Source organism: Peromyscus californicus, unplaced genomic scaffold (assembly GCF_007827085.1).
Source record: "Peromyscus californicus insignis strain IS unplaced genomic scaffold, ASM782708v3 Scaffold_4__1_contigs__length_199733344, whole genome shotgun sequence".
Classification (NCBI taxonomy): domain Eukaryota; kingdom Metazoa; phylum Chordata; class Mammalia; order Rodentia; family Cricetidae; genus Peromyscus; species Peromyscus californicus.
In genome coordinates, this window is record NW_026294562.1 from 45,672,095 (window position 1) to 45,698,761 (window position 26,667).

Below are 26,667 nucleotides of genomic sequence, written 5' to 3' on the forward strand. Positions count from 1 at the left end.
ATGAGTCTAAAGTTTTATACCCAAATTACCTTCTATCATAACTAAGGAAAATTATAACTATAATTATCTAGTCTTGAACTCCATCAAAGACCAGAAGGATATAATATTACCTGAGTAAACAGGAAGTGTAGTGCAAGCCACTTCCAAAACTATAGAGATGATTGAAATAGCTAGCTGCTTGGCCAGTCACCCAAGGTTCTTCTCTAATGTTGGGGCATCCAGTCTTGGGCCTATAGGCATAGAATATCTGGCTGATTCTTCTATGAAACTGGAATTTTGAATTGTCCCATCTTGTTTTGGCATAGTTTTGATAGTCACTTTCTTGTGTGTTCTGCATGTCCAGTTTGTACAGCATACTGTCAGCAGTCAAGGCAACCATAGTTCTTTGCCCATTGGCTAACCTTGCCATAATGAAAGAAACTCCATATGAAGTTTCTTCAGTTCCCAATATCTTCTATGAAGTAAATTTGTGCTGTCAGGAGCAAATATGTCTCATTGTCATGAAAAGCCTTATGTTATTAAACTATATTAAATGCCATATTCTGTAGGTCTCTGAGTGTTTGAAGACTACCTGTCTATCTAAAATATATGTTTGACCTTGAAAACATACCTAACCTGACTACAAGTTTGATTGTAATAGGTGATTAACTATTAACCTTCATTTCTTTATTATCCTAAATAATTTGTAAAAATAACTTTCAAGAACTAGAAGTTTACATTGTTAAATGAATTGCATAGGTACAATACCTTAAACAAGAGTAGAAACATATACAGTATAACAAAAATAACCTTAAATTTGTATCAATATACAAAAATCCATACCAACATAAAATATTTGAGATGAGTGATTGTTAAGTAGACTTAAAAATCCACCCTTTTATCTTATCATTTCTATACTATACCCCCCCTTCAGAAAGAGATCCTTGAATCTAACTCCTTTGTTTAGCTTTTTCCTAACTATGACCAATAACAACTTGTAACCAACCCCCCTAAATGATGATAAACATCCATAATCCACCAAATGACCAAAAATTACCCACCCCATTTTTTGGGAATGTGGATGTTATGTTCTTTAGACTGCTTCCTATTGTCTGGGGGTCACTGGCATCTTTGGCAGACCCTTAGAAAATTAGGATAATGGTCAAGTCCTAGCTAAAGTAGTCTGTGAGACTAGATCATCTCAATCATCAGCCTTGAAACTGTTCCTGATGCAGAACTCTGAGAAAACTGCAGCAGAGACATTCTGAGAGGCTGGATCACCAAGGCCATCTGTTTTCATTGGTATCTGGTCCCCTTGCTCTGAAAACTCACAGATTTTCAAAAGTAATATACATATCTGCATTAATACAAGTGTAGACTGTGCATTGTGCACAAGTGAGCCAAAGATGATTTTTTTTGTTTTATGTTTGAGCAAGAAAAATATATATCACCTGTGTTGTATTATTTTTAGGTTTATTTCTTTATTTCTGTGGCCATGATTTTCAGGGGGTCTCTCCCGATCAAACCTGCTTCTCTTTAACTTTGAATGAATCCACAGCCTTTCGTTTTCTGTGGAAACAAGCTTAACTTTTTCCCCAAAGCAAAACTGACTTATATATTAAAGTTAAGGCATTTCTAAGGTAGCTAGGCTGGTTTAATTCAGCAGATCCTTTCACAATCCCATGTCTCCCAGCAGCTTATCATCATTCAAAAAATTCAAAGACAGCACAGTAACATACAGGGTCCAGACTCTCTATTTCCTATATCTACGTGGCTTTTTGTTATTGTTGTTGTTATTTTACTCTCTCTCTCTCTCTTTTTTTTTTTTGACTGTCTATACCTTTTTCTTTTTTCTTTTTCTGTAAGCCTGTACACATTGTTAAACACACTGTAACCTGTTTAGAGGTTTTTACCATCTGAACCTTCTTTACTGCATATCTGTAAACCTTTTCTGTCTGCCTGAGGAAAATCTTAAACCACCACCCAGCTTAACTCAGGGCGAGCTGGTCGCTGGTTCCACCCCATTCGTTTCCCTGAGGACCTAGTCTCATGACAGGAGCCATGTTTACCACCCCCATGTTTATAGCCCCCTCTGTGAAGGTTCTGTGTCCACACTGCTATAGGCATTTCTACCAAGTCTCACGCAACACAGTACTGCACTAACTGCTTCTCATAAACCCCATTCAAGTGCTTTTAGCAGAGCCTCTTAAAGAGCTGCTCCTCTCTATGCCACTAACACTGACCCTACCCAAGAGACCACAGTCATCAGGAAGCTGTGTCTTTTTTTAAACTTTCTCAGGCCTTATGTGGATATAGGTGGCCAGACATTGGGCACCATATGTAGGTGGATTTTTCTCTCCCTCCTGTCAGCTCCCAAATCATGACACAGAGACTTATTATTAATTATGAAAGTTCAACTGTCAGCTTAGGCTTATTTCTAACTAGTTCTTATAACTTAACTCATATCTTTTAATCTATGATCTTTTACATGGCTCTACTACCTTTACTTTGTAAAGCCCATGCTGCTTTCTCTGCATCCCTAGCATCTCCTTGGCGTCTTTGCCTTCTTCCCATCATTTTCTCTGCCCTGAAAATCCTGCCTAGCTATTGGCCATTTAGCTTCTTATAAAACCAATCCCAGTGACACACCTTCACACAGTATAAAGGATTATTCCACAACAATTTTTGGATATAGAATTCTAGATATATCTAGATGTTGCTAACTATAGCTTTCTTTTATTTTTATATACTTTAAGCATATCTTTTCTGTACTTTAATTTTTAACATTTTCATCTTGTAAATTTTATCACTCAAAGATACTGTTGCATCCTGATTATCATCATTTGTAAACTACATCTGTAGACAGTTTTTCAATTTTAATTTTTTTCTTTTTCAATTTCATCTAAGAAAAATTTTCTTTTGCGTGCTTAAAATTTTGCATTCTAATTTGACTTACAATAATTAAGATTTATGATCATGACCATTATGTCTTGTTAAGTTCTACTTTCCAACCAAAAAATTTAAAAGAAATTTAGCATATTCTCCAGTCTGAAGAGATCACATGCATTAAAAGTTAGAAAAGACATTGTATTGTTATTTTATATGTTATGTTATTAAACATTAAAAATACAGTTTGAAACTAGGAATCTTAAGGAACATCAGGCTTGGGGGTGTTTAGAATGCACATCATTTTAAACTTACTTGGTTTCTCATTGGGAAAAGCTTATATTAGTATTGTTGCTACTTTGAGTCTTGAAGGTTCTTGGGTGGCAGCAGTGTGGGCAGAAAGTTTACTTGCTGCTCTCTGAGGCTATTAAATGACATAGTATTTATGATGAAATCTGTTTAAATATGTGTAATTTATTTTTAGTGTATCCCCTTTTGGCCTGAGAATGCCTCCAATATTCTTCTTATTCAAGTTGAAAGGAGTGAAGGTCCTCCCAAAAGGATACATTTTAACAAGCAAGACAGTTGTATTTTATTGCGTCTGAATAATGAGGTCAGTGCTTTTCCTTGATGTTCATGATCATTATCTTGCATGTATCATCAGAAAAACATATATATGTGTGTGTGTGTGTGTGTGTGTGTGTGTGTGTGTGTGTGTGTGTGTGTGTGCGCACGCGCGCGCGCGCGTGCGGCATGCGCACTACACTTTGCTGTTTGTAACAAATAATTTCCTGATGATTTTCCTCCTTTACTAAAAATTAACCACCATTTCTTTTTATAAAAGAAAAGGTGAAACAAATACAAAATAATTTGTCATATAGAAAGTTTGTGGGCATGTCTAGAAAATAAACACTTGAAATTTCATGTGCATACAATAGAGTTTCATTGTTTGCCAGAAATGACAAAAGTATGGATTGTGTTCTAATTCTTCACAGAATCCTAAACTATTCTAAGATATTGTACCATAATGAACATACATAGAGATGTTGTGGAATATTATTTTAACTAGGCAAAGATGTGTTACATTTGTTTATGCTGTGGAATGTCACTTTAACTGTGTAAAGGTGTGTTACTTTTGTTTGTGCTGCATTTGTTTAATTATGTAAAGATATGTTGCTATTTAACCATGCCTGCCTAAGGTACCCAATTGCTCTAAAAATAGAGCTGAGCGGCCAATAGCTAGGCAGGAAAAGGATAGGTGGGGTTAGTTGGCAGAGAGAATAAGTAATAGGAGAAATCTAGGTTTGAGGGAGAAGAAAGGGGAGAATGAGGGAGAAAGAAAGGGAGATGCCCAGGGCTAGCCAGGCAGTCACCAGCCAGCAGACACAGAGTATGACATACAGAAAGAAAGGTAAAAGGTCCTGAGGCAAAACATAGATGAAGAGAAACAGATTAAGTTAAAGAAAGAAAGTTAGCCAGAATTGAGCATAAGCTAAGGCCAAGCATTCATAAATAATACTCTAAGTCTCCATGTCATGATTTGGGAGCTGGTTGGTGGCCCAAGAAAAAAAAAGCCTGCTACATTTGGAACCTAATGTGGCATAAGCTATCATATGAATGGTTTTATTATTAAATGCTATCAGTTAATATTCTTAGCAAGATGATCACATTAAAATTTTTTCTTTTAAGCTTGGAGGAATTATTGCAGAAGTTAATTTGGCTGAGCACTCTACAGTTATTACGTTTTCAGATTACCATGATGGAGCAGCTACATTCCTACTAATAAATCATACCAAGAATGACCTTGTTCAGTACAAGCAAAGGTAAGGTGATTGTCACAATATAGTAATTTATGACTAGCAGGTTTAGGTTGATGTGACCTGGGCGCAAGACCCCTGAACAGACCACCAGAGACACGAACTCACCGAAATGCAAAAGCAAGGTTTATTGAAGCAGTTGGAGGGCAGGGACCTCGTCAAGCCATCCAACACAGTAGAGGCTGGAGGAGGTGCCCGCCCCTCTGCAAGCTCAGTTTTTAAAGGCAAAAACCACAAGGTTACATCATTTAGGGGTGCTAGTACGGGTGTATATTCCTCTACTTTGTGATTCCAGAGTGCCCTCGAATTTGCTTTTTCTTGGTTTTTTATTTATTTTCATTTGTTAGTTTTAGTGCATTATGCATACTTCCTTTCACTGACATATAGTTCTAATTGTTGATTAAATAAAAAAGTGTTTCTAGACTACCTTTCTAAGCACTTTTCTCAGTGGTGTGCCTCTTACACTACAAAACTAAGGTCTGTATTTCCTGAACATTCTGGGTTCTTCCCTGGATGTTTCCCTGTATGATGAGCCTGACTGCTGAAGAAGCTCTTTGTGATCCTGTAAATGCTGTACATAGTTTTTTATTATACCTTTGCATGCAAGGTTCATTTCTCCATGTTTAAGATGCATACAAATACATAGCTAACATTCTTAGTTTTCCTTTTCTTTGAATTCTCATAGCTATCAGTGATAAAACTTGATTAAATTTTTTTATAAGAAGTATTTTATAGTCAATCAAACTGACATTTTTCATTTAAAGAGGAATTTATCTGCTAATGAACATGTTTACATTTCTTTTTTTTCTCTGATGCATGAGGAACACCGATGGGGATGGGGGGGGGGGGTTCCCTCTTGGTGTCTTGAGTTCCTTTTTAAAAAGTGGTAAGATTGTTTTAGGTGTATTTAGGATTTTGTTGAGTAAGTCTCTCATGTCCTGTGTATAGCGTAACTCTTCATTTTGATTCTACAGTAAGCAAGCATTCAAAAGAGATATATGATCTCTCTAATCCCAGCACTTCCATATTTTGATGCATTCCTTTCCATGCTCCTTTTCTCTTTCACCTACCTATCAGTTTAACTTTTAGCAGTGTGGCAAGTATAAATTGTTTCAAAACATGATTTTCGATGAACATGTGTCTAGAATTTTGTTCATTTCCAGCTTTATAATGTTCTCATTTAGTGTTTTTCTCCCAGTGTTTAGACACAGAGTTTTATTGTGTGGCCCAGGTTAGCCTTAAACTCAAAAATATCTTGCCTCTGCCTCCTAACTATTGGGATAACATAGTTATGCCATTAGGTCAGGTTGTTTATCTTTTAATAAGAATCTTTAACCCATTTTAATAATTATAACTGAATTTTATCTCTTGCCTTGTTTGTTTTTGGTTTTTTGTGTGTGTTTGTGCCTTCAATCGCTCTCCATTTTATTTGTTGAGGTGAGTCTCTAGCTGAGCTAGGAGCTTGTAGATTCTGTCTAGTCTTGCTAGCTAGCTTGCCGAAGGGATCCCTTGTCTCTGCGTCCTGAGTCTGGGCTTTAGGAAACTCTCTCTAGTGATCCAGACTCTGTTCCTCACAGTAATGCTGCAAGCACTTAATCCATGGAGCCATATTCCCTGTCCTTTGCCATAATATTGTATCATATATATTATCTAATAATTTGGAAAATAACTTGTCCTATTTGTGGATTTGTGAAACTAGCATCATTTCTAATTAATTTTCACTTTTCGTTGTTACTGTTGTTTGATTAGTTTTGAGTCTGGATATTAAACTCAGGATCTGTACTACTTTTGAGCTACAGTACTTTTTGTCTTTCTGTGTATGTGGGTGTGCATATCATATGTGTGCAGTTGCTCTCAAAGACCAGAAAGGGTATCTCCGGCCCTCTGGAACTAGAGTTGTAGGTTGTTATAAGTCTCCTGAGGTGAGTGCTGGGAACTGAGCCTAAATCCTGTAGAAGAGCTGCACATACTTTTACCATCTGAGCCACCTCTCCAGCTCCTATGTAGTACTTTTAGAATATATTTCTATAATTTAAAGTAAAACAAATACTAAGTTTAGACTCTTGAAGGTCTTCATTTTCTTAGAAAAATGTTTCCCTTGAAATATTCTTGTTTTCTTAGAGAATACATTTTTCATTGGAAGAGGTATAACATTCTGAAAGGTCATATAGACTTGCTCTTTTCATTGTGTAAGGGGGAAAAAACCTTTTCTAGTCTTAATTAGAATTTTTACAAATTTCAAGTAATGGGATAAGAATGAAATATTATTTAGGATTTTTATGTATTTGTCAATTGTATTTAATTTATTGCATATTTTTATTACTTAATGTCAGTTCTCTCAGTGAAATAGAAGATTCCCTTCCTCCTGGAAAAGCGGTTTATTATACATGGGCTGATCCAGTGGGCTCTAGAAAGCTGAAGTGGAGTTGTGGGCAAAGCCATGGTGAAGTAACACATAAGGATGTAAGTACTAAGTCGGTCATTATGGGATTCTCAGCTGCCTTTTTGTTTTTTTATGCATATATTTTTTTACCCCTAGTTGATTTTAAGGACTGTTTTTTGCTATTCTGTAAAAGCTAGCAAAGATTTTAAAAAAGCAGTATTGAAGTTGTTTTTAACTTTTGCCAGTTTTATTTAGGTTTGCCTTTTTCAAATTCCAACCAGAAGCTAAGTAGAAATGGAAGCTAGTAACCAACCTGTTGTTTCTCTAAAGGAGTATGTAAGCCCATAGCAAGAGTTGGCATTTAGAAGAAACAGCAGAGTGTAATCGTTCCTTGTGGTCAATGTACAGAATTAGTCCTGTCACACTTGATCTTTTCCAAACATACCAAGAACTGCAAGTCCGATTTTGTTTACATCATCATTTGCTTTTACTGTTAATAAAAGTTGGTGTACTTGAAGAAGTCTTTCAGCATTCACCTCTTAAGTATCCTTGCCCCATACTGACAGTTACCGTAACTAGATTTCAACTCTATAAGGTACCTAAACTAAAAGAATTCATTTCTCAGTGGCAGCTGTAAAAACAAATGATGATCATTTCAGGGACCGAAATCACCAGTTTTACAGCTCTTAACCACTAGCCATTTCCCAGCCCTCTATAAGCATTTTTGTTTTGCATACTTTTCTTCAATAAAAAGTATTTTACCAAATAAGAAATTCTGTGTTCAGTTTCTTTGTCTTTTCATACTACTTGTACTGTTTTAGATTTTAGTTTATGTGTTGATGTGTTGCCTGCACACGATTTATGTAGACCATATGCATACGAGTTCCCATCAGAAGTGGATGTCAGATCTTCTGAAACTGAATGCATATGATAGTTGTGAGCTGCCTAATGTGTATGTTGGGAAATACTTTTAATCAGTACCCATTTCTCCAGACTTCCTGTAATAGCTGGATTTCTTTTTCCTTTGTCTATCAGTGTGGGCTTTAGTTGATTTTGTTTTAAAGCAGATTTCATATTGTGGTGTTATTGTGTTCCCAAAATATTGTGCACCCTAATAAACTTATCTGGGGTCAGAGACAGAACAGCCACTAGATACAAAGGCTAGAAAATGGTGGCACTCACACCTTTAATTTTAGCATTCCAGAAGCAGAAATCCATGTGTTCAAGGATACAGCCAAGCATAGTGACTCACGCCTTTAATCTCAGAAAGCGAGCCTTTAATCCCAAGGAATAGTGGCAGAAAGCAGAAAGGTATATAAGGCATAAGGACCAGAACCTAGAAGCATTTGGCTGGTTAAGCTTTTGGCTGGTTAAGCTTTTGGCTGGTTAAGCATTCAGGCTTTTAAGCAGCACAGTTCAGGAGAGCCATTGGGATGAGGACACAGAGGCTTCCAGTCTGAGGAAACAAGATCAGCTGAGAAGTTGGCCAGGTGAGGTTAGCTGTGGCTTGTTCTGTCTCTCTGACCATCCAGCATTTCACCCCAATAACTGGCCCCAGGTTTGATTTTATTAATAAGAACTTTTAAGATTCATGCTACATCATATAATTAGCCTAACTTTAATTTTTTAAAATTCTTGATTAGCAGGTTTTTGTTTTTGTTTTTGTTTGTTTGTTTGATTTGATTTGGTTTGGTTTGCTTTAGTTTTGAGACAGGGACTTCCTAAATAACCCTGGATGTTCTGAAATGTGCTATATAGACTAGGCTGACCTCAAACTACATATATCTACCTGCTTCTGCCTCCCAAGTACTGGGATTAATGGCCTATATGATCTCTTTATTATTACATTGCAGAGTTAAATAATACTAATACTTTGATGTTTATAAAAATAAGTTTGGAATTTGGCATATTAGAGATTCAAATTATTTGGAAATACCTGTTTTCTTAATTCTCTGTACTTCTAGTACTATGTATTTTATTTTAAAAGTTTTTGTAGCTAATGCTGTGGTACCTAGGTAATAATTTTGTGGTAACTTCAGTTTTTAATTTCTGTGTATTATAACATAAATGTGAATTAAGTATTAAACTATTCTGTTAATCAGAATACTTATTAACTAGAATTTATGGTTAATTTATTACATTAGTTTTATCATTGAATCTAAAGGTCTGATATCAATGCAATGTTATTCATTTATTTTTACCTTTTAATCTACGTGTTATTATATGTGTAGATGTGTGTGTGTGTGTGTGTATACACACATATGAGTACAAGTGTACCACAGGTCACCTTGTGGAGGTCAGAGGACAACTTATGTGAATCAGTTCTCTCCTTCTACCATATAGGTCCTGGAGATTGATTTGGGTCATCAGGCTTGACTAAAAGCGTTTTTACTGTTGAGCCATTTCACTGGCTCCCAACACAGTATTTATAAAGGAGATTCCTAAGTAGCCCTGTGGAAAAAAATCAATGTTTTATTTTTTTGTTGTTACATATGTTTGTCTTATTTTTTGAAACAAGGGCTCCCACTCTAGCATAGGTTAGCTCAGCCTTTGGCAATCCTTTTGCCTCAAACTCATAAGTCCTGTGATTGTAGATGCAATCGATGCTTTATAAGGCTTGCAACTGAGATAGCTGTGTAAAGAAAAGTGAATTTGAGGCTTAAACAACCTTTAATATGTACTATAACCATAGAGTTAAAATGAAGTAGAAAAAATATTGTTTTGTGTTGTTAGTTTAGTTTATAAGACTTTAAATTAGATTTTATTATGATCTGAATGTACTGAGACAACTGATTTTTACTTCATGATTAATGATATCATTATAATGTAGCAGCTGACATCCGGTTATTTTAGTGAGGAAATCTTCCAGGTATTTACAAGTTTTCATTCTGTGGATTATCATGAATTGTCTAAAATAGCTCTTATGAGTGATAACTTTCTCCAAGTGATATGCAAGTGTTCATTTAGTTTGCTCCCCTTGCTTTAGAAAGGAAGGCTATTCGTATTCTCATCATATAAATGTCAAGTATAGACTTAATGTTTGTTGGGTACAAACTGATTCCCTTTTTTGTTTTTTTTTTCTTTTAGGATATGATGACACCTATAAGTGTGGGGAAGAAAGTCATTTATTTAGTGTCATTCTTTGAAGGCTTGCAGCGTATTATTTTATTCACTGAAGATCCAAAAGTGTTTAAAGTAACATATGAAAGTGAAAAGGCAGAATTAGCAGAGCAAGAAATTGTATTGGCTTTACAAGATGTTGGAATTTCACTTGTCAATAATTACACCAAGCAAGAAGTAGCCTATATAGGCATTACAAGGTTAGATGCATTAATATTAGAAATAATATTTGAAGAATAAAACTCGGAGTCTGTTTCTTAAAGACTTTACCTGATTTGGCTTCTCATTGGCTTCTGTTATCTCTACCCCTAGTGTTTCCTACCATGCTAGTATTTTTTTATTTTCTATTCTTCATGCACCACAATTGTCTACTGCTCTAGGGTCTTTATTAAAGCTGGTCACATATCTGAAATGTTTTTACCCTCTTTGCCTCCCTAAAGGTTGCAAAAATTTCACCTTGTTGATGAGGCCCTACTGACCATTCCATTTTAATACAGTGGTTCCTACCATTTCTGGGAGCTAATCTGTCTTAGACTATCTACATTTTCTTATTTCAAAAGCATTTTTCCCTCCTACATAATCAAATTGATTTATTCAAGTTTACTATTATCTATAACTCCTTAGTGAAAATGAAGAATGACAGGGATGCTCAGTGGTATTTTCCTTCTACTTAGAACACTGCCTGAATAAAACCTCAATAAGTATTAGTTGAGTAAATTTATGTTTTTAAGTGGAAAATGTGCTTACTTATAACTGAGGCTATTGGAAAACTAGAGTGGAGGTTCTGTAGTTAATGTAATACACTAGTTTAATTGTTATAAATTAATACTGTGATTTCTGCTTTCATATGTAAGTTCTGATGTGGTTTGGGAAACAAAACCAAAGAAAAAGGCAAGGTGGAGACCAATGAGTGTAAAACACAATGAGAAGCTGGAGAAGGAATTGAAGGAATACCTGGAGTCTTCACCGTTGGAAGACAAGGTTATTGAGCTGGACAGTAACATTCCGGTAAATTTAAAAAGTCCTGATGTGAAATTTTAATTTTGCATTCTAGTTTGAATTATTTCTGAATTTTAAGGAGAAACTGACTTATTAAAAAATATATTGAATGTGGTTAGCACCAATATATATTCATCTGAGCTGCTTTTATATTAAGAGGTTGAACATTCTCAAGATACCAGTTACTAATTATTCTTTAAAGTAACAAGAAGCAAGATCTTTTTTATTTTAAGATTTGCATTATTTATGACAGAGAAATGGAATGAGATCTACATGAACAGCCTGGACATGAGTGGGGGTAATGAAAGGCGAGGGTCGAGGGAAAGAGAGCTTGGGGGAGCGGGAGATCCCAGCTGGATCAACAACAGAGAGGGAGAACAAGGAATAGGAGACCATGGTAAATGAAGACCACATGAGAATAGGAAGAAGCAAAGTGCTAGAGAGGCCCACAGAAATCCACAAAGATACCCACACAACAGACTGCTGGCAATGGTCGAGAGACAGCCCGAACTGACCTACTCTGGTGATGGGATGGCCAAACACCCTAATTGTTGTGCTAGAAACCTCATCCAACTACTGAGGGATCTGGATGCAGAGATCCATGACTAGGCCCCGGGTGGATCTCTGGGAGTCCAATTAGCGAGAAGGAGGAGGGTTTATATGAGCGAGAATTGTTGAGACCAAGGTTGGATAAAGCACAGGGACAAATAGCCAAATGAATGGAAACACATGAACTATGAACCAATGGCTGAGGGGTCCCCACTGGATCAGGCCCTCTGAATGGGTGAGACAGTTGATTGGCTTGATCTGTTTGGGAGGCATCCAGACAGTGGGACCAGATCTTGTGCTCATTGCATGAGTTGGCTGTTTGAAACCTGGGGCCTATGCAGGATTGTTTGGCTCGGCCTGGGAGGAGGGGACTAGACCTACCTGGACTGAGTCTACCAGGTTGACCTCAGTCTGTGGGGAAGGCTTTGCCCTGGAGGAGATGGGAATGGGGGGGGGTTGGGGGGAAGGTGAGGGGGACGGGAGGGGGGAGAACAAGGGAATCCGTGGCTGATATGTAGAACTGAATTGTATTGCAAAATAAATTTAAAAAAAAAAAAAAGATTTGCATTATTTTATTAAAGTCAGTTTGAGTAATTAAATATAAAAAGTGATGCAGCCAACCCATAAAATTTATGTGAATATTTATATTAATTTTATGGATATGAACATAAAGATTTGAATCTTAAATCTGTACTTTAAAAATTTTTTTCTGTTCTTTTGGGTTTGCTATGGTTTGGTTAGTTTTGCCCTGGCTGACCTAGAACTCACCATGTAGACTAAGCTGTCCTTGAGGATAGCAGTCCTCTTTGTATGCCTCCAGAGTACTGAGATTATAGACATGCACTAGCATGTTCAGCTTTAATTTATTTTTTGAGTTAGCATACAAAGGAATGGGTTTCATGAATATATATCATTATACTTTGCTCCTCCTCATTCCCCTGACCCCAGCACCCTCTTCTGTAGACTTTACTTTTTAAATTACTGTATCCTAAAGTTATTTTCATATAAATTTATAATCTTAATCAATGGTTGAAAAAGAAGTAGCTCATTGTTGTGGGGCGTAATTTTTTTTTTTTTCAGGTTCGCTTAACACCTAGTGGCAATGATATGAAAATTCTGCAACCACATGAGATACCTTTACGGAGAAATTACCTCCCAGCACTAAAAGTAGAATATAACACATCTGCACACCAGTCATCATTCAGAATTCAAATTTATAGAATACAGGTAAGTCTGGAAATGAAGGCAAAACAGTAAAAGCCCAGATATGTTCCCCTGGTCTGTTTCATCTAGTATAAAGCCAAAGAAGAAGGCAAGATGGAAGCCAGTGAGTAGAAAGCACACTGAGAAACTGGAAAAGAAACCAGGATTACACATGTCTATAATCCCAGCACTTGATAAACTGAGGCAGGAGTTTCACCATGAATTCAAGGCCAGCCTGGGTTTTGGAATGAGACTCTGTGTCTAAGAAGGGAAGGGGGCATGGAGTATGGAGGGATAGTTTGAGAGAAAGAGAGAAAGAAAGATAAGAGAGAAGAAGGAAAGTACAGAAAAGATAAAGAGTATGTAAAGAAGGGAGGGATGGAAGTTGGAGACGAGAAAGGAATATACTGAATCTTCACCTTGTATCAGCTACGTGTTGACTAGTCTGAATCCCTCTAGTTCTGAAATTCTATTATTCTGGTCAGGTTGTATATGTGACATTCTGTATACTGATTCATGTTTCATTTTCTTAGATCCAAAACCAGATTCATGGTGCTATTTTTCCTTTCGTGTTTTACCCTGTTAAACCTCCAAAGTCTGTCACCATGGACTCAGGTTTGTGTTTATTTTTAGATTTTAGTATAAATAGTTGTGTGGCTAGTTGAGGTTTTTTTTTTTTGTTTTCTTTTGTTTTTGTTTTTTGGTTTGTTTTGTTTTTGGCTATAAAGGTAGCATTCTCAAGTTTAGTTTTTCTAGATCATTAGATAGTAAAACTGCTTACTGAAGGACTAAGAGTTATTCAACAGAACATCATGTGACTGCTGAGGGAAAGGTTACTTGAAATATATGTATTGGAGTTTGAAGTTTGGAGTTGAAATATGAAGTTTAAATCATATTGCTGATAAGTAAACTAATTAATAACCTATAATTTAAAAAATATTAGGAACTGAATAAACAATGAGAAAAATTTAGATTTAATTTTTTAAAGATTTTGTTTATTTTACGTGTATGCCTGGGAGTGTATATGTACAATGTGTGCATACCTGGTGCCTAAGGAGACCAGAAGAGGGCATCAGATGCCCTGGAACTAGAATTATGGGTCGTATGCTGCCCAGTGTGGGTGCATGGAAGAGCAGCAAATGCTCTTAACCTGTTAACCATCTCTCCAACCCCTAGACTTAGCATTTTTTCTGAATAGTTCTGTGTTCTCCAGATGAGAATAACTGACACTCCTTCTTCAACCTTTCTCTCTCTTCTTCGGTGTTTTTTCTTCTGTCTTCCTTGTTTCTCCCTCTTTACAATACTTTCTCTTTGGTCCTTACCACCTTTATATTCCACCTCTCTTTGCCTCCCTTTTCCCTTGTTCTCACCACAGATTCCATATCATGAACTTCATACTTTCTAGTGGCTTTTCTTCGTAATTTCTTGCAAATCTTTTAACCACTTTACATGCATATGCTAATCCCTTAGAAGCATGAACCATGCAAGTCTCTCTAATATGTTTTCCCAATTTGCTTATGATTCTAATCCATACTTCTAATTTAAAGTCATTAAATTTTGTAATTAGTTATCCTTAAAATGATTGTAGATAGCTAAAGGTAGTTCTAGGATCTGAAATGAAGACTAAATGACCTTGTGGATATCATTAATTGATGCTGCTGATTTACCACATGATTGATTTTCCATTGACATATATATATATATTAAATTGAAAGAAAATGCCCATCTTTTGGCTTAAAATGTGATGAGCATAATCATATTTTTAACCTTCACAGCACCAAAGCCCTTTACAGATGTTAGTATTGTCATGAGATCTGCAGGACATTCCCAAATATCACGCATTAAGTAAGTGCTTCATACATTTCTTTTGTGTTTATTTAACTTTTTGTCTGAACATTTGAATATTTTTATTCTTGTTAAAACTAAATTTCAGGTGAGTCAAATATTTAAGTGTAAGATAATAAATTTTAAAGGTAAAATAAAATCTCTTGAGTAGTTGATGATCTTAGCAAGTGAGAAGATTCTGGTTATACTGTATCTGGAGGCTAACAATAGCTGATTCTGGATCTTGGGTACTTTATTATTTTACTTTCATATGCATTTTTTTCTGTTTTAACTTATTTATAATGAACATAGATTGTTTTCGAAACAGCAACAAAAGTAAGATTTCCATCTTTACTCACAACTCACTCATTCCGTGAAACAGATTATGGACCACAGCATCCATCTAAGTGATACTCCCCTCTTCATTTCTTCCTACTTATCACTGTGATAAATAAACTGTATTTATTCCATTGCTTTAAAAAAAATTCGGTATTATGGAGTTGGTGAGATGTCTTAGTGAATAAAGACACTAGCACAAGCCTCATAAAGCTTGAGTTTGATCCCCAGAATCTTCATAATGGTGGGAGGAGAGAACTGCCTACACAGTGTACTGTGGCACACATACCCACACACACGCACACTGAGAAGAGATAAAATTTAAAAATAAATAATATATTGTTACTATGTGTGTATGGCTAAACATGCTTTTATTTTTAGTTTCCAATTTTCTTGAAAATGTTTGCCTTTATTTTTACTTTGAGTGTCTTGCCTGTATACATGTCAGGTGCCTGCTGAGGCAGTAGAGGGCATGGGATTCCATGGGACTAGAGTTACAGACAATTATAAACCCTCACGTGGCTGGAGGGAATCAAACCTGAATCCTCTGGAACAGCAGCTAGTGAGTTCTCTTAATCACTGAGCCATCTCTCTAGCTAGCAAACTGATGTCTAATTTTCTCAAAATATTTAAAAGTATAAAAGATTTTCAGAACTTGCTTTTTTAAGTAAAATTTTTATTTAAATGTAATGATTTGCCACATATAGTTTTTGCTTGTTCATTGTTGTTGCTATATAATGGTCTGTTCCATAACTTTTGTCATAAGTGAATTTCTTTCCTGTGACCATTTTCATATTTTGAGTTTTTTGCTGTTACAATATAGCATGGTTCATTGCATTCATTCCTTTAGTCCCAAGTTTCAAAGTTCCAATTTATTTTATCTAATTTCCTTAATGTATTTACTTGAAAATTTTTTCATGTTTTCCACATTTTAATATAGGTATTTCAAAGTGTTGATTCAAGAAATGGATCTCAGATTGGATCTTGGATTTGTATATGCCATAGCAGATCTTGTCACAAAAGCCGAGGTGACTGAGACAACAGAGGTAAGACTTAGAGTGACAGCATTTGGCAGGATAGGATATGAAAAGAGAAAATCTAAGAAAATATTACCAGACTTTGTAGATAAAGTTGTAGTTATTACCTGGTCAAATTCAAGAGTCTCTCATCCCATCTTCACTGTTTTAGTTCTGTATAAATGTTAATGTGCTTTCTGCCTGTAACATTTATATACACAAAATCATACTCTGTGGTGTTGGTTAAGGACTTACTTCATAATTACTTCTTTATGAGACTTTCATACATGTATCCAATGAAATAACATATTCATCCCCATTTCCCTTCCAGCTCCCTTGAATCCCTATCATTTGGCGTGTTTTTAAGGCTTCTCTATGTTGTAACATGAACCAGCACTTTATTCGTCTTTATGACCAAGTAATAATTCATTACATGGGTTTGTTATGCTGTACCTATTTATATGTCACTTGAAATCTGGATTGCTTTTACATTTTGACTAGAATGATGATATTCATTGTGTACATATTTCTGTAAGCTTGCACTTTTTCATTTCTCATATATATATATATATATATATATATACACACACACATATATACATAAACACACACCTAGGAGTAAATTTGATAATTATGTTTAATCAAACTTAGTCTTAAAAAATTCACTCTCTGATAATTTCATAGATTCAACCATTTTATAATTTTAGTTTCTAAAGTGACTCCACCATTTTTCATTATTATCATTTTTCTTTCTAGTATGTGTGAGAATTGTGATTTCTCAACATTCCCTATAACAATTACTGTTTGTGGTTTTCTGACTATCCTAGTGGGTATAAACTCGCTTCTCACTGAGGCTTGAGTGACTGATAATGATGCTATTTTTTAAACATTTATTTGCTGTAGGGAGGTAGGAGTGTGCCATAGCATCAGTGGACAGCACACAGAAGCTGGTCTTCTCTTTCCTCCATGTGAGTGCCAAGATCAGGCTTGCCAACCTAGCCCCCTGCTGCAAATCTGTTGATGTGCTAATGATGTGCATATCTTTAGTGGAGAGTTGTCTGCTCAGGCTCTCCAGGTTGTGTAATGGGCTGTTGAATTTCCAAAGTTCTTTGTGCATTCTAATCAGTCTTTGATAAACCTTATGATTTTCAAATGTTTTCTACAGTTTGGGTGGTGTTTTGAATCACAGAAGTTTTTATTGTTAATGAAGTACAAATTTTTTCTTTTATTTATTATTCATGCTTTTAGTGTGCTTTCTAAAAATCATTTGTCAAATCCTGTGTTATGAATATTTTACCATGTATCTAAGTCTTTTTAGCTTAAACTTTTACAGCTAGGTCTTTGATCCATTTGTCTCATTTCTATGTATGTGTGACATAAAGACCACAGTTCTTGTGGAAGTAGCTGTCAGCTGTCTCAATAGCATGTCTTGGAACACTGCTCATTCCTCTAGTTGGGTTCTTTTGAGGGGGAAAAATACATAATTTTATTCCTGAAATCTGTATCTATCCTTTTGCCAGCCTCAATTGTTCTCATCGTCAGTGAGTTTTATAATGGGGGTATGATCCAGTACTTTGTTCTTTTTTAAGATTATTTAAGCTAACCTGAGCCCTTGCAATTCCACATGAATTTAAAATCAGCTTGTCAAGTTCTTCAAACAATACATTGTAATTTTCAGAGTATAGATTTTGTACTTTAAATTTATTCTTAGGTATTTATTTTTGTTGGATTATTATGCATGAAGTTGCTTATATTATATAGTTTCAGTGTGGGGTTATAATGCTAGTTACATACAGAAACACAACTGTTCTTGATATGTTGCCCTTGTCATTTGCAACTTACTGAGTTCATTTGTTGCCTCTAATTATATATCTTCTTTTTGCTTTTTGTAAGATCAGATCATCTGAGAAAAGTAATTTTGATTTCTTTGGTTTTGATACACGTACTTTGCTTTTTCATCCCTACTTGCTGTCCTTGAAGCTAGTGAGATGTTGGACAGCCATGAGAACAGGCATTGGTGGGTTGGTTTCTGATCCATACGATAAGATTTTCAGTGTTAGGGTACCCAGAGTTCTTCCTAGTTTTTGACAGTATATTTGATACCTATATTTTTACGGTATTGTTCTTACACATCTAAACAGACAGATGTGGTTTCCTAGTATTTTGCTAAAGACTTATGTTCATAAAAGATAATAGTCTGTGGTTTTCTTGTGCCTTTTTTGTTTTGGATTTTGGGGTTGGAATAGTAATGGCTTTATAGTATGGGTTGAGAAATATCCCTTCTTTCTCTATTTTTTGGAGGCATTTGGGAAGTTTTAATACTCTTGAAATGTTTAAATGTTTTCTAGAATTCAGTGGTGCTAGAGCTGTGCTAGCATTTCTCTTCCGGGTAGTTTTAGGATCACACCTCATTTCTCTCTCTCTTTTTTTTTTTTTTTCAAAGGTTTATTTTATTATTTATACAGTATTCTGTCTGCGTGTGTCCCTGCAGGCCAGAAGAGGGCGCCAGATCTCATTACAGACAGTTGTGAGCCACCATGTGGTTGCTGGGAATTGAACTCAGGACCTCTGGAAGAGCCGCCATCTCTCCAGCCCCCACACTTCATTTCTTAGAGATCATTTTTAAACGGTCTTTTTCTTCTTGAGTCGGTTTCACCACTTTTCTGTGATTTTTAGGAATCGTCCATTTCATCTGAATTTTCTAGTTTATTGGAATACAATTGTTGATGGTATTTCTTTACAAGCCATTTATTTTGGTAAAGCCAGAAATAAAGTGCCTTCTACCGTCCTTTCAAAGAATCAGTTTTTCATTTTCATTGTTTACTCTGTTGTTTTATTATTGTGTTGCTTTAATTATTCTTAAGTTCATAGCCCCTTCCTCCTTGCTTTTGTGTTTGTTCTTTGTAATTCTCTAAGGTAGGAGATGAGGTTATTGCCTTGAGATCTGTTCACTTCCTTTTTTGGTTAAATATTGGTGTGTGCGCATGTGTGTGCTGTCACGGATGTGGCAGGGTTTTTATGCACATGTGTGTGGATGCCAGAGTTTGACATCTCTCAAGTGAATATGGAGTTCACTCATTTGCAAGCCCCAGGGATCTCCCTCCCCTGAGCTAAGAGTCCAAGCACTCTCCATTGTACTTGGCTTTTTACTGGATTCTGTGAGAATCAAACTCAGCTCCTCATATTTGTACAGCAGTTTCTTTTTGACATAAGTATATATAGTGCATTACTTGGTTGAATCATGTAAGAAAAGAAATGAAAAAATATGCATTATATTATCTTTCTAAATTACTTTATATATACATATATATGTGTGGATGGACAGATAGATAATTGATTGCTTATATATATGAGAAAAAACTCGAGATGTTTTGCCTTTCTCCTTATTACCCCTCCTGTTCTTCCTTTAAGGCTTTTCCTCCTCATGATTCCCCTTCTCTTTTCACATATATGTATATATACATATATATAATTATATATACTTAAAAGTTGTGATTATAATTATATTAAATCTTGATAATGTATATGAGAAAAAACATAATAATGCTTGCCTTTCTGAGTTTGGCTTATTTTATACTCGTTGGATCTTTTGCTTTTTCGTTCGAATTCAAATTAAAGTCTGAAATCACATGATGGCTAATTTAATTTGTCGCCTTGACACACTCTAAAATCACTTGTAAAGAGGAGTCTCAAAATTGAGGAATTGTTTAAATTAGATTGGCCTATGCTGTCTAGGGTTTGAGGGTGTCTTGATAACATGAGCTAATGGGAGGAGACCCAGCCAGATTGTGGGACACACCATTCCCAGCTTTGGTTCTTGGGTTGTGTAAGGGAGGAAACAGTGAGCAGAGTTAGCTAGCACGTCCACTCTCTCTGTGCAGTAACTCTCTGCCTGTCTATGGATGTGACTACCTGCTTCAAATTCTTGTCTTGGCTTCCCCACAGTGATGTGCTGTAACCTAGAATTGTAAGCTGAATAATCAGTTTCGCCCTTCAAATTGCTTGTGTTGAGGTATTTCTTAGCAACAGGACACAAAACTAAGACAGGTCACTTGCTTTCAGTTTCAGAAACTTCCATTACTACTTCTTTGTAGCTAGTAGGCTGGCTAGCCAGAGTCTCAGACTTGTTTATCTTGGAATGTTCTTTGTAGTTTCTTCACTTCCAAAAACAGTTATGCTGTACACCAGCGTTCTGGTCAGTGGGACATTACAGCACTCCGAGGATTTGTTACCTTACTGTCTTCTTACAAAATCAGCATTTGTCTTACTGCCTTCTATATAATGAGCTATCTGCTTTTAAGATTTGTCTCTTGTATCTTCCAGCATTTTTTATTATTATTATTATTATTATTATTATTATTGTAACTCTGTTTGCATCTGTTGTACTTAGACTGAGTTCACAACTTTCCTGGATATGTATTTTATTTTTCAGTAATTTAGGGAGAGTTTCAGGCAGTATTTGGAGTATTGATTTTTTCATTTTTCTCTCTTTGCCTCTTGATACAGCTATAATTACCTATGTGAATATGTTTAATGGTATCCAGCATATCTTAGAATCTGTTCAGTTTTTACTTTCTTTTTAACTACATAATTTCTGTAACTTCAAGTTCTTAAAACATTTTTTTTCATCACATAGAAGTAACTTAGGTTTGTGCATATTTAAAAAAGAAGTGTTGGTGATTACCAAAAATAAAACCACTACTACTTCATGCAAAATTATTTAGTACCTTCTCTCTATTTTTTGGGGGGGTTGGGGGGGGTTTCTCTGTGTAGCCCTGGCTGTCCTGGAACTCACTTTATAGACCAAACTGGCCTCGAACTCACTGAGATCTGCCTGCCTCCCAAGTGCCAGGATCAAAGATGTGTGCCACCACCACCCGACTGCCTTTTCCTTTTTACATTTATATTGCTAGCCTCTAAATTGCGTCAAGATAGGTACTGAAGTGCTACAGACTGTTAACAGAACTGTGTTTAGAGAAGAAAATATCCACAAAGTATGTTGTTGGAATATATTGGTGCTGTTTTTAAATAGGATCTATAGTCACATGAAGAAAAAGCTAGATAGCATTTAATAGAAACTTAAAAGGTATGTTTATCATGTGGTTTGTGGCAGACTTTCTAGCAGTAACAATACAAGTTACTTCTAAAGCAGTAACTTCCAATTAAGAATAATGCTGACTCTGAGTGTTAGTTTCCTTCAATCTGTGATGCATTGGCTTTAAATATCTTATATTAAACAGGTCCTTTCGGTGTTTATATTTCTTGTATAGGTTGAATATTTTCATAAAGATGTAGAAACATTTGAACAAGAGTATGAAACAGTTTCATCAGTAGATCAATCTCAAATCAATCTCTTTGAATATTTTCATATATCTCCTATCAAGGTAAGGAAATACATAAGTTTGTTTTATAAACTAAGTAATTACAAATTGATTTGATCTCTTTGAGGGAATTAGCATTTAAATTATCTCCTATAACAACACAATAGATGTATAGTTTTACAGTTATAAATAACTGGAATTGATACTTTACATTTTTAAATATATATATATATATATATATATATATTTTACCATTTAGAAATAATACTGAAATCACACAACCTGGGCCTATATACCCTGACCTTTTGTTATTTGACTTTATTTTTTTCATAAATTATGATAATTTTCAAAGTTTCATATATGGTAGATGTTTTAGTTTTAAGTTAATTCATAAAGTAAACTTAAGAATCACAGGGGTAACTGGGCAGTGATGGCACACACCTTTAATCACAGAACTCAGGGAGGCAGAGGCAGGTGGATCTCTGTGAGTTCAAGGCCAGCCTGGTCGACAGAGTGAGTTCAGGACAGCCAAAGCTACACAGAGAAACCTTGTCTCAAAAAACCAAAAGGAAAAAAAGTGTCACTGGAGCAATATCTTCTGACTCCCACATGTGTTTACATGTGTGCATGCACACATGCGCATTGCAACACAAAAAGAGTTGAGCACAGAATGAATTGCAAGTTTTAATTTAATTTGTGTGTGTATGTGAATGTAGGCCTCCCTTTGTCACGGTGGATAGGTTAGAGGATAACCTTTTCTCCTTCCACCATGGGTTTTGGGTTTGAACTCTATCAGGCTTATGTAGCAAGTAATTTTACCTTCTGAGCTATCTCAGGAGCCCAAATCAAAATTTTGATTTTGGTTTTAACATGTATACATGTACTTGTCACTGCAAGCCTGGAAACATGTAGGAGTCATGTGGTTTCCAAGGATTAAATTCAGGTTCTCAGACTCCTTTATCTATAACTAAGCCATCTTGATAGTACTAATCTAAATTGCTAATGTAATTTCTACAAGTTATTTATAGCTTATTAAAGTTATTGTACAGTCATACACACACACACACACACACACACACACACACATATACACACATTCAGTACAACACAAAAGTGCTTTTAAACTGGCTTTATTGTGCTAACCTAATTCTAATAGTTGAATTGTAAACTTTGGGAGATATGTGGTTATTAGTAACAACTTCAAAATCTAGGTTGTTAACTTACTAACAAATATATTAAGTGAACATTTTCCTGAGATCAGCACAATGCCATGAGAATAGAGTTGAAGATGAGTGTGATAGTGTTTGTAAGCTAGCATTCATGATGCTCAGGCAAGAGAGATTCTAAGTACAAATAGGCTGGACTATGTAGTCAGATCCTGTCTCATAAAAATAAAAAAGGAGTAGAATTCAATTACGGCATCTTAAATTGTTGAATTTTAAACAGAGCTATGTTGAATTTTGACTTAAACTTTTTAGTTACTGAGTTTTGGCATAATTCAGGTAACTTTGAGATCTTATTTATGGTTAAATGAACTCAGTATTAAACTGTTTTGTAAAAGTTAAAGTTGCCACTATGGGGAAAGTGCTTCAATGTATTTCTTTATCTCTGCAGTTGCATTTGAGTGTTTCACTGAGCTCTGGTAGAGAAGAAGGTAAAGATTCAGGACAGCGTGGAGGACTAATTCCTGTTCATTCTTTAAATCTTTTACTGAAGAGTATTGGTGCCACCCTTACAGATGTACAAGATGTAGTTTTTAAGTATGTTTAATACTTACATCTATAAACTGATGAATGGTCCATTTATGTTTACCTAAAAATTTTGCAAATGTGAAAAGTATATTGAAAATTTTGGGCAAATTGTGGTTTCTGTCTTTTAAGTGGGTTATAATCAAAATAATACCAAGTATTTTATCTGTCCTTAATGACTTAGTTAAGAATGATTTTTAAGTAACTTCCATAAGAAGAAGAGATGTAGGATTTTCAATTTTATGTACTTTTAAAACTCTGAGCTGAATGAAGATTCCTCAAAAGAAATAGATACTTAAGATATGATGTTTAAAAGATAGGGCTTTCAAGCCCATAAGATGAAGGCTTTTCATTAAGTCTGTAACTAGACAGAATACAATGAAATGGATAATGAAGGGATCAACTTAAATGTATGTATGTCAAGCATTTATTTTTAGACTAGACATTGTGTGACACATATATAGTCCTGGACTTGAGAGGCTAAGGTGGAAAGATGACTGGAGTTCAGGAATTCAAGATGAGCACATGCAACATAGTGAGAGCTCATCTCAAAAGCATATTTATATTTGAATGTGAGTTATAGTGGAAACTAATGGAGTATCTGACCAGTAATTCAACATGTCTGAGTAGAGACTACTTTAGAAAAGAATGATCTTCCCAGGTAACATGTCTTAGCTTGCCTGCTTAGTAAGAACAGCATGAGAATCAGAGGCAGCTCAGAATCTAACTAGGAAACAGTCAAACAAAAGAACACAGGTCTGATAGCATCAGAATAAAGTGAAATGGATCTTCCTGTTCTCGTGTTCAGCAAAAAGAGCTCTCCAGTTATTGAATCAGTTGCTGCCTCTGCTGTAGTTCAGGAAGGAAGGCCTGCAGTGATAGAAATCTGGCCGTTCCTAGGTGGCCTCTTCATTCACCTCAGCTTGTCAAAACATTTTCTTTTGGGGCATTTATAGGGCAAAGTTGGGAAATTGTTCTACAGGCCCATGACTGCGATCTTTGTCGTAGTCTTCAGTGTTTGTTTTTTTTTTCCATAGAAAATGAGTTACAGATTTTATCGGGCTATTAGAAAATTTCTTTCACTAGAGTGTACCAAAAATTACATTCAATAAATGTATGGGGAGAGATCTGCAGAAGAAAATAAAACCAGTCATTAATATTCTTTAATTCTTTTCCTCCGTGCATACATATGTGTGTGTATGTGTGTATATATAATTTGTTAATATGTTTTTTCAGGCTTGCCTTTTTTGAACTCAATTACCAGTTCCGTACAACTTCTGAACTGCAATCTGAAGCAATAAGACACTATTCAAAACAGGTTAGTATGAGATTACCTTACAGAAGGATGGAAATATGTAAGCTAGTCAAACCTTGTGTATGTCCATACATGTGTACTATAAATTCGTCAAGAAAGCAAATAGCAAGTTTCAAAATTTTAATCATGGATTTCCCCCCACCTCATATATATTCTTATGAACTTCAGCCCCACCACCATTTCAATCTTTTGCCCTTGTTCTTAGAACAAAAACATTATTAGAATTTTTTTCTGAATCAGTATGGATTAGAAATACATAGATTTTTAATAACATGTTAATTCATCATACTTAGTTTCTTGAAACTCAATCATATTTTTAGTGTGGAGTTATTGAGTCAGCTACCTACCCTGTTGCTGTGGATCTTTTCAATTATAGAAAGATTCTTTTATCTCAAGATTTAAACGAGTTTTGGGCATGCATCCCACTTTTGCCTTGTATTTTGTGACACTGGGAGATCTGTAAAATGCTGATAGTAGTAACTCACAAGTAGTAGAACACTGAAAACTTTTTCTGTGTTCTCGACTCTAGAATCTGGAGTTTCATTTTATCTCTTTTTATAGTAACGCCAAGCTGTTTTTTAAAAACTTAGTAGGCTGTGGAAAATGGCTCAGTCACTGAATTGCTTGCCTTGCAAGCTTGATGACCTGAGTTTGAGCCCCAGAACCCGTGTGAAAATGCCAAGTCTGTAGTATGTACTTAATCCCAGCACTGCTGGTCAGAAACAAGATCACTGAGGTTTGCATGACATCAGTCTAGTCTCAGAAGACCCTGTCTGAAAGAAGAATGATAATGTTCCTCAGGATGATACCTGAGGTTGAACTCTGCCTTCCACAGTTACCTACACACAATATTCACTTCCACACATATTACACAAGTATGTATTTTTAATAATTATATTTTTAAATGAAGAATTGAGATAAGGGGACTGGAGAACACTTGCTGCTCTTCCATAGGACTGTGGTTTAATTCTCAGGACCCACATGGCAACCCACAGCCTTCTGTAACTCCAGTCCCAGGGATCTAACACCTTCTTCTTACCTCTTAGGGCACTGCATGCATGTGGTACACCAACATGTATGCAGGCAAACCACCCATACACATAAAATAAAATGAAAGCAGAAGAAATAGTGATAAGGTTTGGGTCTTGAAATTTGTAGTAAAGATGTTAACCTGAGCAAAAACTGGGTGTGTATACTAAGTAATGTGTACCGATAGTAGTCTCATGATATTGATTGATACTTGTATTTCATTTTTAGGCTATTAAGCAAATGTATGTGCTCATTCTTGGACTTGATGTTTTGGGAAATCCCTTTGGCTTAATTAGAGAATTTTCAGAAGGCGTAGAAGCATTTTTTTATGAACCTTACCAGGTAAAATTTTTTTCTTTGTTTTATATAATGAATTATATAAAGTATGATTTCCTAATATATAAAACATTTTAGTTGTTAACTTGAGCTGTACATGTAAACAAATACTGAGAGACCCGCAAAATTACACTGATCTTAATAGGGGCAATTTCTACCTTTTCCTTCAAAATTTCAACTTACAATTTTGTTAAGATCCCTAACTTTAAGTTTTGTTTTGAAATAAAAACCATGAGTACAGTTTACACTATAGAAAAAGGAAGCTCATCATGTATGGTAATTTTGTTTTGCACAAAAGTATGAGACTGCCATCAGGGAAATGCAAATCAAAACGACTCTGAGATACCACCTTACACCTGTCAGAATGGCTGAGATCAAACACTGAAGACAGCTTACGCTGGAGAGGATGTGGAGCAAGGGAACACTCCTCCACTGCTGGTGGGAATGCAAACTTGTACAGCCACTCTGGAAATCAGTATGGCAGTTTCTCAGAAAATTGGGAATAAGTCTTCCTCAAGACCTAGTTATACCACTCTTGGGCATATACCCAAGGAATGCTCAATCTTACCACAAGGACACATGCTTAACTATGTTCATATCAGCACTATTCGTAATAGCAAGAACCTGGAAACAACCTAGATACCCCTCAACTGAAGAATGGATAAAGAAAATGTGGCACATATACACAATGGAGTACTTCTCGGCAGTAAAAGACAATGATATCATGAAATTTGCAGGCAAATGGATGGAACTAGAAAATATCATCTTGAGTGAGGTAACCCAGACTCAGAAGGACAAACATAGTA

At 35.6% G+C, this 26,667-nt stretch overlaps 1 protein-coding gene across 5 annotated transcripts in view; it reads left to right on the top strand.

Annotated features, from left to right (window-relative positions):
• Window positions 1-26,667, top strand: part of Vps13a (vacuolar protein sorting 13 homolog A) — a 216,783-nt gene that overhangs the window by 154,445 nt on the left and 35,671 nt on the right. For 4 of the 5 annotated variants that reach the window (XM_052713819.1, XM_052713820.1, XM_052713823.1 and 1 more), the window contains exons 51-63: window positions 3,350-3,478; window positions 4,555-4,688; window positions 7,016-7,145; window positions 10,153-10,385; window positions 11,040-11,193; window positions 12,814-12,960; window positions 13,470-13,551; window positions 14,712-14,781; window positions 16,037-16,142; window positions 21,383-21,496; window positions 23,048-23,193; window positions 24,418-24,499; window positions 25,754-25,867. In XM_052713819.1, the coding sequence (XP_052569779.1) occupies window positions 3,350-3,478; window positions 4,555-4,688; window positions 7,016-7,145; window positions 10,153-10,385; window positions 11,040-11,193; window positions 12,814-12,960; window positions 13,470-13,551; window positions 14,712-14,781; window positions 16,037-16,142; window positions 21,383-21,496; window positions 23,048-23,193; window positions 24,418-24,499; window positions 25,754-25,867 (1,641 nt within the window). Of the gene's footprint in view, window positions 1-3,349; window positions 3,479-4,554; window positions 4,689-7,015; window positions 7,146-10,152; window positions 10,386-11,039; window positions 11,194-12,813; window positions 12,961-13,469; window positions 13,552-14,711; window positions 14,782-16,036; window positions 16,143-18,603; window positions 20,832-21,382; window positions 21,497-23,047; window positions 23,194-24,417; window positions 24,500-25,753; window positions 25,868-26,667 lie in introns of those variants that run through there. The other variant, XM_052713824.1, reaches the window with a different exon arrangement.